The sequence below is a fragment of the Thunnus thynnus genome, chromosome 17 (assembly GCF_963924715.1).
Source record: "Thunnus thynnus chromosome 17, fThuThy2.1, whole genome shotgun sequence".
Lineage (NCBI taxonomy): Eukaryota > Metazoa > Chordata > Actinopteri > Scombriformes > Scombridae > Thunnus > Thunnus thynnus.
In genome coordinates, this window is record NC_089533.1 from 12,415,400 (window position 1) to 12,427,118 (window position 11,719).

The 11,719-nt window shown below is 42.7% G+C and overlaps 1 protein-coding gene across 2 annotated transcripts; it reads right to left on the reverse strand.

The window, feature by feature from the left end:
* Window position 1: 1 nt before the first annotated feature.
* On the reverse strand, window positions 2–10,741 carry samd1a (sterile alpha motif domain containing 1a). 2 transcript variants are annotated; one of them, XM_067570204.1, is made up of 7 exons: window positions 10,012–10,741; window positions 7,063–7,417; window positions 6,479–6,621; window positions 6,290–6,350; window positions 1,998–2,079; window positions 1,634–1,748; window positions 2–1,358 (listed from the first exon to the last, which is right to left on the reverse strand). In XM_067570204.1, exons 1-7 carry the CDS (start codon window positions 10,372–10,374, stop codon window positions 1,212–1,214), a joined length of 1,266 nt encoding a protein of 421 aa, XP_067426305.1. In that variant the 5' UTR covers window positions 10,375–10,741; the 3' UTR covers window positions 2–1,211. The 2 variants fall into 2 exon arrangements, with proteins under 2 accessions (XP_067426305.1, XP_067426308.1); XM_067570207.1 differs by having other exon boundaries at window positions 6,479–6,618; window positions 10,012–10,738.
* Window positions 10,742–11,719: the final 978 nt, after the last annotated feature.

Here is an 11,719-nt window from a genome sequence, read left to right on the forward strand (position 1 = left end):
CTGAACAGAGAGACATGAGCTTTATTTGTGACTCTGGAAGAAGTGTCACTGTTACAGATAAAAAGGGGAGGAAATACATTGGAGATGTAGACTACATCGTATGGAATGTCACAATTAAAGTGGCTGGCTTATATCTTCACACAAATAGACATTCGACAAATTATAAATGGATGATAACATAAAATATTGCATTGGATCAAGGTATCTGCTCCATAAACAGGCACTGAGCAGTTGTATTAAGTTTAAAACAATATATTCAGTATTACAATAACATTTCCCCAAAAGTACTTTATTTTGCTTGTGTATGAAAGCAAATTCCACTAGGCCGCGCATTTCCTGTATATCTGCAATTGTTCCCCAAAATTCAACTGTATTAAGTTGGACCACAGTCATTTCTAAATAAGATATAACAAGAAAAAAAAACAACAACATATTGCCTTGCCAGCAGGTAGTAGTACATCGTATTGGTTATGTCCGAGACACTGACGGCATAATCCAACGTCAGCAGCGATTGGTGGCATCAGACTGTTGACTTTTGCTGCAGATATGTAGATAGTCTGACTTCCCCAGCACTTTGATGACATTTAGTCCAACTCATCAGATGAGAAAAGGAAAAATGCACAACAGATGCGCTTTATGTTTATCTGTGCGACTTATGAGCAGTTTCTGTACTAACAGAACGTACCGTAATAGATACAGGGAGGATAAAGTGAGAAATTTCAGAGCCTCGACATGTTCTTATGGACCCCAAACTGTGACAACGCTTTGGCCACAGCACTATGCAAGTCATGTCTCTATAGGTACATTTGCCTATAGTTGGTCCACTTGGTGCGAGACTCAGTCCCCTTCACTGGCTGCGTTATCCAGCTTTTACTCTTGCAGAAAAGGTCACTGCTCCTCCTTTTTAAAACATACTCTGAACGTAGCAGTCCGTTCCCTTGACAGTGCAATTGTACGTGGGTGAAATGAAAAACCATTTGAAAACCAAAGACCATAATGAGAGGTAGGATGAATGTCTTTTAGTTACTGGTCATTCTCACAGTGAAAGTTGATTCCACCGCAGCCTTTCCCCCTCCACACACCTTCTACATATACTATATATATGAAGGTGGGTGGCAGGATCCAGATGGGAGAGGGCACTGTGCATGCACGTTTGGGTCAACGCAGCATTGTCTGTCGGGTCACGTGAGCGCGAACGATGCATCGCCACTTCAGAGGTCTTCGTATTCCAGGAAGTGGGTCCTCTGCAGCACCTTTACGTGGCGCTCGTAGATTTTGAGGGCAGGGCCGAGTCGGATGGACAAACCGGTCAACACGTCACTGCGCTGCATTAGGAGAAGGGACTTCCCATCAATTTCCTGTTGGGGGGAGAGAAAAAACTATTGAAGCTCTAAAATTGTGTGAAAAAGCTTGTATTTTAAGAGACAAGACAGACAGTTTTCTTTTCTAGCATCCTTTACCATGCAGGTTTATGCACACAAATAAAACTGTCACATCCTAATGCAAATTTTTGGGACGGTGCAACACATTTTTATATGAACTGCCTCTGAAAATGCATTGTGTGATGGAACAAAAGTTTAGTTTTCAGTGTATATGTAGCGCCCTCTGTGGCAGCCTGCGGTGGTGCACCAACCTGTGTTCGAAATGCCACAGCCTGCTCTGGAAAGCCTGCAGCTGAAAAATAACTGGCCACATCTGCCACAGTCCACTGCAACAAGTTCTGACTCATCTTCTCCTTCTTCACAGAGCTGGAGAGAGATCAGATGAAAAAGAGTCAAAAACAACGACCACACAAGCAGGTAATGTCTCACTTATTTTGTTTTTTTCCAACATTTAGGTAGCCTGTGTAGTTATTTGGAATTTTTCTTATGTGTCTGTCCCTCAGTGATATGTACATTTACTATTTGAGACGGGTGAGAAAGATGTATCACAACACTGTGGAGAAGTAGAGGAACATTTACAAAGGAATACAAAATAAAAAAACACATAATACTCACATGTCATCACTTTTACCACCATTCAGAAGACTGTCTTCAGCTGCTGTGAAGGATGATATATCTATCTTCTTCTTGAATGTACCTGTGAACCCAATGGAAGCTAAATTATTATAAATGTTCAGCAGATTTTACAACGATAGAGACACTGATTTAATGGATATCATGATATCTGCTGGGGAATTCCTTGATTAACTTCATGTTGTCTGCAGTGTTTCTTTAATGATCACGAAGACACTGCGTAGTAGATTTCACTGCTTTTTATTAATGTGACACTTTGACAACGTGTAGGCGAAACACATCCGTATTTCCTGGAAAGTGAGAACAGGATAGTGCGAGGGGAACATTAATGTCTTCTTAGAGCTTATTACTTTTCATGTCAAAAGCCATTATGCTCTGTCTTTCTGCAATGAACGGCTCGAGTATGCTACCTAGTGGCCCCAAATCATTCATAAAAACACCAACTACTGTTTTATATATGAAATGCAAAAACTCAGGGTGAGCTCCACTCATATAGCTCACTAGTGGTGCAGAAATAAAGTTTATGTGAGAGCCATGATTCTAACTTTTTCCAATTCTGCATCAACGTGCAAAAAAAAAAAGAGTTTTAAATGTGCCGCCTCATATCCTTTACGGAGTTGTGATGAAATGAAACTGACGCTTTTTCCATGGTACTAGTATGCTGCACTGAGGCCTCTACTGTCACGGCACAGGATGTTTTTCTATTAGATTTTGTTCATGGTTCAGTACAGTTACGTTACCGTGAATGAGTGTTGATACAGCACCCTTCCTATACCAGCCCACTTTCACAGGATTCTAGCAGGACTGTTGTTATAAATGTAAATGAATAAGAAATGTGCAGGGTCAATGTTTAGCTGAGGCCACCATTTTCAGACGGGTACTACTGCTCCTCCTAGCCAAACCACATCCTGACCCAGCACAAGTACAGCACATAGGCATAGTACCTGTGCGGTGGTAAAAAACATTTTAGTGTTGTTTGTTTCTGATTTGCCATGTTAGTCATTTGCTTGGAGGTCTCTTAGTAATGTTTCACTAAAGAGGGAAAATCTATGACTACTTTTCTTCTGTTAAAAGCCAGCATGTCAAATTTTCAAAGAAACAAGCTCTTTAGGTTTCTGCAAACTGAAATTTATGTTCATGGGTGGTGTACACAAGCAAACTAGAGAAACCACTACTGGGAACTGAACCCTCAGCAACTGATGTGGAGGCTGGAAACTTTACCTCTAGTAACTTTTTCATTAAAAAGCGGGTGTTCAACAGTGTTTCAAGTCATGTCCTGAAAATTATAAATACATCTCTTCAAACAGGCATCTTTCCAGATGCCTTCAAAACAGCTGTTATAAAACCCTCACTAAAGAAACCCAACCAAGATGGTGATGCACTGACCAGCTATAGGCCAATATCCAACCTTCCATTCATTAGTAAGATACTTGCAAAGATAGTTTCAGTGCAAATAAACTCCTTTCTTAAAGAAAACAACATCCTGTAGGAATTTCAGTCAGGCTTTAGAACACAGCACAGCACTGAAACTGCTCTTCTTAAAATAATCAGTGATCTCAGACTAACCTCTGACGAAAGTAAGGTCTCAATCTTTGTCTTCTTAGACCTAAGCGCAGCGTTTGATACGATTGACCGTGATATTCTAATCGATTGTCTTGAAGAGTTGTTCGGTCTTTCTGACTGTGTGTTAAAGTGGCTCAAAACATACATCAAAGAGAGAAAGCTTATGTCAGTCTTGGAGATCATGTGTCTGAGGAACATTGACATGCACCAGGGAGCTGCCTTGGTCCGTAATTATTCTCACAATACATGCTGCCACTTGGTGACATCAACAGAGAGCACAATGAATGTTTCCATAGTTATGTGGATGACAAACTGCTGTACATCTCTGCTGAACCAAATGATGCTGCAGCTATGCACTCCATTACTACCTGTCTTCTAGCAATAAATAAATGGATGAGCAATAATTTCTTAAAGTTTAACAAGGATAAAACTGAAAATCTTACAAGTCGGCCCTAAAACAAAAAGAGAAATGCTGTATAATCATCTGGGGAAATTACCTCGCTGGATTAAATTTGAGGTTACAAGTCTTGGTTATGTCTTAGATTCAGATCTAAACTTCAGGTCACACATTAACAAGGTGATGAAAACCTAATTTTCCACCTCCAAAACATAGCAAAGTTCGACCATTCATAAATCAAAGAGATGCTGAAAAACTGATTCATGCCTTCATGTCAAGCCGACTTGATTACTGTAACGCACTTTTTACTGGCCTCCCAACAAAAAAACCCAAAAAACACTGAGAGACTTCGGCTCATTCAAAACTCTGCAGCTTGGCTATTAACCAGAACCAAGAGGAGAGAGCACAGTAGTCTAGTTTTAGCTGCTCTGCACTGGCTTCCTGTAACATTTAGAATTGATTTTAAGGTCCTCATCCTTATATACAAAAGCCCTTAATTGGCTAGGACCAAGCTACACTGCTAACTCCCTTGTTAACTATATGCCTTCTGCGATCATCTGCTGCTGGTTTACTGGAGGTTCCCAGCAAGCACTGAAAGAAAATCGGGGATGCAGCCTTTGTCAATTACGCCCCAAAGCTATGGAACACACTACCGATAGATATCAGGGAAACCAGCTCGCCAAATACCTTTAAAAGAAAGCTGAAAACTTATCTCTTCACTTTAGCCTTTAACTAGCTATGACTTTCCTGATACAGGCCTGAAATTATTTTGTGCACTTTGCTTACCACTTATGCTTCTTTCAAAATGTTGTATTTTACTTGATTTTATGCATTCTATTTTCACTTTATTTTTTATCTTATTTTTATTATTACCAAGTGGGTTTTATGTTCCATTAACGTTTTTATGTTCCTTTTATGTCTTTTTTCACATGAAGCACTTGGTGCATGTAATTTCTTTGTTGTGAAGGACTTTGAGCTGCATTTCCTGTATGAAAGATGCTATACAAACAAAGTTTATTATCATTATTATTATTATTATTATTATTATTATTAAATCCATACAAAAATCTGAAATGTTCATGTTGCCTGGCATATATGCAAATACAGACATAACATAAAATATGAAGAAGATGATTACTGAATTATTAAGAACCATCTGTAAGTGTAAACATATAGTACATACAGTATCAACCAAGCAGCACTTAAAAGCAGCTTTTAGAAACCCTCTGCAGTTTTATATTTATAACGTGGTCGTGTAGAGATTTTCCTCGAATGAAAATCATAACACATCAAGGTCAAAACTAGATCAAACTGTATCAAGTCTCCAGATTCCCACATTTACAAGCCACTGCTGTCAATAGTGCAGCATTGCAAAAGGGCAGCATATTATCAGCAACAACTTCCAACAACCAAAATGAGTGCTACGTAGAGGTGTAACAGCACACAAAATCCACAGCTCGTTTTTTAGGGTCACGGTTCGGTATATTTTCGGTAAAGCAGGAAAAAGAAAGGAAGAAAATGATTCCTTTGGTCCTTCATTTTGAAAAATATAAACATCCAACAACTGCTCATTGGACAAAACTATTACTGAGACAGTTTAATTGTGCTGCAGTGAAAAAGGAAAACAACCCTTCTGTTTCCCGCAAGGAGTCAGAACACCTGCTGACAGCTGTTTTATGGTGATTTATGGTCACTGAGAACCGGTTCTTACGACATGCTGTGTGACCACGTGAGAAATCAAATTTGTTTACTCAAAGGCGGAGTGAAAAGTCGACCGTCACAGAGAGAGGAGGGGGACGGGGAGACGCGATATAGTTTCACTACAGAGAGTGCGTATTTTAATAATAATGACAGCAGAGACGCTACATGAGCACGGGTAACCAAGGTAACTTGGCTAAGCCGGCTAGCATATATCAAGCACTAGAACTATTGTTTCGCATGTGTGAGTAAGAGGATTATTAAACTATTTTGACTGTAATTGTTTAGGTCAGGGAGCATACTAAACCGAGGAAAATCACATATCAAACCGAACATCATGTACCGACAATGCGGGACAAACACATGAACCGTTAAATCCCTAGTGCTACCTGGTTGAAAGGTCGCAGGACAAGCTTGTCAAGCATTCAAAAAATCTTCAGCAAGCCTCGAGGCAAGAACAAGAGAAGGCCAAATAATAGTCTTTGAAATACAAGCTGTCATTAGTTAATTCCTTTAACATTGCGTGTGTTTTATTGGGAGCCATTTCCCAGAATGAGAATGAACAGATGCAGGTCACACAGCAGCTTCTTAAAAAACAAGAAACTATGTAACTCACAGTTGTCAGATAGCAAAGACAGTGTCTGTGATCTCCCATCCGATACATTCCTGCTCTCCTCCTGTTGGCCAAACAAAACAAAACAAAACAAGTCAAACATGAAAATGTCACGTAGAAAGCAGAAAGATCAAAGAAGCGGCAGAAATACAGGTGGTATTATTTGTCACAAAAGGAACATGGGCCAATTACCAGTCGTGCTGCATAGTCTGGTACCAACTGGTCAGGCAAAAGGCCACTATCCTCCGCCTTGCCTTCATCCTCCTTCTTCACGTTGTTCTTTAAAGCACATGGGCTGATAGTTACAGAGTGGACTGCTGGCTTCATGACTGCTGCTAACACACATGAGAGGAGACCATTTACATAATACACTGATATAATCCATATTGTCCACACCTGACTTTATTCATGGCAAATTCTAATGCATATCAAAAACTAAAGCAGCTGAATGTTCTTTTATGTCTGTTTATTAAACCTGAATAACTGGCACAAACAAGCCAAAGGATGCCTACACTTCTAACTGCAGAAGCAGCATCGCTATACCGTGGAAATGTATTATTTCTCCTGCAACTCTGTCTCTGGCTGACATTAACCACGGCATTTCTACTGTCAACAACAATGTCACCCAGCAGTTAATCATCTAGATGGTTAAAGGCTTGTATCTCCATTTCATATCCAGTGCAAAACCTAAGCACGAAGCTTCCACATGAAACAATATTAGAGTGCTCCATTATATCGGAGCGTGCATATTAGACTGTCTCTAGCAGTGTGGATACCTTTGTCTCTCTGCATTCCTGGGTGCTGGCGCTCCACTGGGCAGACAGCAGAACTATAAGCCCAGTCATTGTGTGCGAGGGCCCTGGGGCTGGAGGGGGGCAAGGAGCTGGGCCTTGCACCAGCCCTTTGGAGAGAGGCACAGTCCAGACCCGAGCTAGGGACGCCGCCAGGGCCAGGGCCAGGCCGGGTGCCAGAGGGAGAGCAGGGAGCAGAGACAGCTCGCTCAGAGGCACAGTGCACGGCGGCATCTTCATACGTGCGCACAGGAGAGGGTCCGTCCTGCCCATCCCGGCTCTCATCGGCCCCCTCCTCATCTGCATTACTGTCTGTGTCCATAGCCATAGAGGTGTCTGCCTGCAAAACCAGAGCATAAAATCCCCATCCCATTATATTTTATAAGAGGCTCTTTTACAATCATTACATGATGTATTATTTGGAAAAAAGCAACAAAACAAAAAGGTGGGGTGGGTGCAGAATTATACATACATCAAGTATGTCCTAATCTGTGCTTGTATCAGTAAGGACAATAAGCTTGAGAGGATAAGAAACACGTTTATTTCAGTGGAAGAAAAGCCCCTATCAACAATTAAGTTCATTATTTGACAACAACTTAAAAAGCTGACAATCCCGCAAAGGTTACAGGGAATTGTTGTCATGACTGACTACTAATTGTAGGCTGAGCGTGTCACATGGAAACATGTTCATACAGATGTCGCAATTTGACCGCTGTGGTGGTAAATTATTGCCTTTGAATGCCTCAGTCCCCCTTTTCCGCGGTGCAGTGTTCACTCCGCAGACAGACCGAGAGCCCCTCCACCACAAACGCGTTTCCACGCAGTTAAACACGGGAATACAATGTTGTCTGAATGGATGTAACTAGTTTTAACATGAGCACTCATTCCTTTCGTTGTGGGGTTTCGTCGACGGCGCCCCTGAGTAAAAAAAAAAAAAAAAAAAAATTACCTTGTGTGCGACTGCGTGTCCAAGACCCAGCAGTCGAGCACAAGAGCGCACTGTAAGCCCGCCCCGCTCCTGTAAAAAAGCCGCTTGAATGGCATTCACCCATCGCACCACTGCATTTCACATAACTTTCACCGAGACACCGTCACAAAAAACATCATGCCCCCGAGGATCTCAATCCAGCATCATTTTCATCTCAGCTCATAAAAAAATAAAAAACAGCCGATGTGCTCGGTGCGTCCCTGTCTTTAGAGGCCTTCTTGATTGATAATTTTAACACACGAGAGCGTAGAAAGGGCCGATGGGAGGCGTTTTTTTTTTGTTTTTCTCAAATTTCCTCCAAAGTGCGCATGGAGTTGGGGAGCCGCGGTAAGGACCTCGCCATTGTGTCTGTGGTCTTTAACGGTGCGCTTCCCGGGGCCGAGCCGCAGCAAGCACAGATGAAACCGACTTTATATCGACGGCTGCACACTCCGATGCGAGCGAGCACCAGTCTCAGTCTACTTTGACTCTGCACAAGAACACAGTCAACGAATTACAGTAAAAGCGACGGAGCAGAAAGAGTAACGCAAATGAGTCCGTTATCGGACACGTCACTGTCTACATTTGACCCGATCGTATTCAGGTAAAACCTGGATAACAAGCCCCAAAAAGCATTCAGCGCAAAGTAATCAAACGCGTTTGTTTTTGTAGCGACACACGCCTTTCAGAGAACAAAGTCAGTTTGATCTCAGCTTAACCCAAATCGGACAGGCGCATCCGCCAAGCTTGCGGTCGTTTACATTCAGGTCTCAGTGTTACCGGTTCCTTGATATTTAATTACTTTGCAGTACTATGGTTCATCTTAAAATACTGTCAAAAAATAGTTGACAGTCACATAGAAGTGATGTCATGCTGCACGGGACGTGAGAGGCCATAGCAGCCGACACCAAGCGTTAGACGTGACCGGGCTTGGCAGCGTGTCCGACAATGGATCTAGGGGTTCGACTTTATGCACTGCGTCGGCAATCGTCCATCGCTCGAAAAACAGACGCAGTTTGCACACGTGAACTGAACATATCTCCTTTAGAAGTACTTTAGCACCGATAATCATCGATTTGGTTGCGGTTTAACGGGACGAAACATAGTGATGGGCACATTTTTTAAGTCCAGACGGGAAAAAGGGGGGTGAGATCTCGTCAGAGGCAGACAGAATATGTGTTACGGTGACATATGATGTGTTTATTTGGCCGCCTTTGGCTCCCCACGTAATAAACAATCAACAACCCTACAATGTCCCAGCGTCCCCCATCAGGCTCGTACATCCGCGGTGTTTGAGACTTTTTTTTCCTCCCTTCATCCACTCCCACATCGACAAGTCAGCGAGCATACAAACGTACATTTCCGCTTCTGGATCGCTAAATAAAAACCCTCACTGTCAAGCGCATACTTTAATGATAATATTGTGAAAGAAAATGTGTTCAGCTTCCGGCCTGTGTGTACGCATCTCTTGCCCCCCTCTCCCTCTCCCTCTCCCTCCCTCCCCTTCGCTCAACGCCGAGTTTGAGGCTTGAAAAGCGCTTTCTGCTGCTGATAATGGTGGCTCTGGTTGTTGCAAGACGGGCAGGACGGTGCAACTTTTCCCGTGTCCGGTTTGCTCGTGCGCACCGTCCGTTTAAAGTGCCTTTCAACCGGCTCAGCGCAACAAAAAAGCCATACTTTGACTTCACGCGCACCTTCTGTTTTTTTTTCTTCTTCTCCACCTCGGTAGCGCTCGTGCGGGGTCCAACCAACCCGCCGCTCCCCGTCTGCGGCAGTTTTGGGTGCACTTGCAAATCACTCCCCTCACCACTCCCCCGTGTAGAAACAAAAAAGACGTTATTTTTTTGGCAAACCGCACACAGTTAGCCCCTACCTTGTTTTTTTCTCTCCACCTGTTAATGTGGTGTGATGTGACAATGAGACGTGAGCCGGTTAAACGTGCCCCCCTCGCATCAACCGTCACATACCTCCAAATCCTCCTCGTCCTGGTCAGCCGGACCGACCGCGCTGTCCCCGTTGCTCAAGTCAGAGTGACTGGCTTCTTCCACCGCGTTCCTTCTCCCGGCCGTCGTTAACGTTACATCGTCTTTTTTTCTGCTCCTCCGCTGAACCTTGGCGGCGTTTCGGTACGAAATGGAGCCCTTGTAGTTAACTTTCAGCACGGTTTGTTCCTGGATCAGTTTCTCCAGTTCTGCGCAGGTTCGGTCGGGCTCGGACCCGTGTCGTCTCCGGACCATTCGGCAAATCCTCTCCAAGTCCGGTCGGGCTTTTCGCGACCGCAGCGAGTCGATAGTGTCTAGTATCCACTCGCGGTACTTGGATTCAGACATCTTTTTTTTCTTTTACTGCTCGGTTGCTTTGCTTGCTTTTTTTCTTACCTTTAGTGCGTCAACCTTGTGCGTTACAAACGGTGTTTTTTCGTGAGCCGCGGTCCGAGCCCAACTGAGAAGCGGAAACCTCGCTGTACGCCTGCCTGCGTTTGCGTGTGCGCTTAAGGTGGACCGACTGAGTTCAAGCCAAAAGTTTCACTCGAGAAGGGGTTTTTAAGGTGGAATTTGCAGTCCTGGGGCGAGAACGAGCGCGCGTGCACTCGGCTCCCATGTGCGCCCTGGTGCTAGGTGTGAAATGTGGAAAGGAAAAAGGCTGAATGTAAAGGACTAACAACTAGTCAGGTTCAGCCATAGATTAACTGAAGCTAGATCACATGTACTCCGTTTTCTGTAGTTAAGCCAACCAGCCTCACACGAGCACGTTGAAGAACCAGGGGCGTAGCTGGGGATTTTGGGCTCCATTTTCTGCCCCTATCGATAAATGTCTGAAGATGATCTGGATGACTGAGAATCTTCAGACGTTTTACCAAGTATTTTGGGTTCAACACCCTCAGAATGATATAAGAACAGCCAGGAAAATATCAGATTACAGATACTGTAATCACTAAATGAAACTATATAGCCTAACAATTAATTAACTGATGTTAAAGTGGACAATAGGAAAATGAAACAATAGAAAAATCACTACATTAATGTAAAACTATTGTACAGAATTATTGAATCCAATAAAAAAGCAATAAATTAAAACTCTATTACAATCCCTAATTGAAAACAGAATCACCCTTTTACAAACTGTATTTTAAATCCTAAATTCGATTTTCCATTGAAATCAGTCTTTGATAGTATTGTTAACAAAAGGGTACTTGTGCAATAACATTAAGCAGCTGTACCGTGCTTAATCATTTTCTGATGCAGAAAACTGTTTATCTCTATTATCAGTTATGATAACCATAGCTGTAATATGTATTACAAAAGTGACTAAGGAGGCCTTTAAAGCCTTTGTTTGGATCCATTTTTATAATATCATTTTTTCACATCTATTTCTCGCACTGATGTACTCATTTATAGTCTGTTCAGTGTCTAATATTACTATCTTTGACTGATTTGTAAGGTCTTTAACTTTGTCTTAATTGCTTCCCAACCATCTGCAAGGCTCAAAGGGTCCTTCACATTATAATTGATGCAATCCTAAAAAGGAGTGTACCGAGGGGTGGTGGATAAGTTTAGTAAGGGTGCTGAAAGCTGGCTGGTAATTGATCCCGTGCTGTGACAGAATGAACACAAACCTGCATTATTCAGTTGCGCCTGCCAGCCTCTTAACTCGCTCACAATAACCGAAAGGACA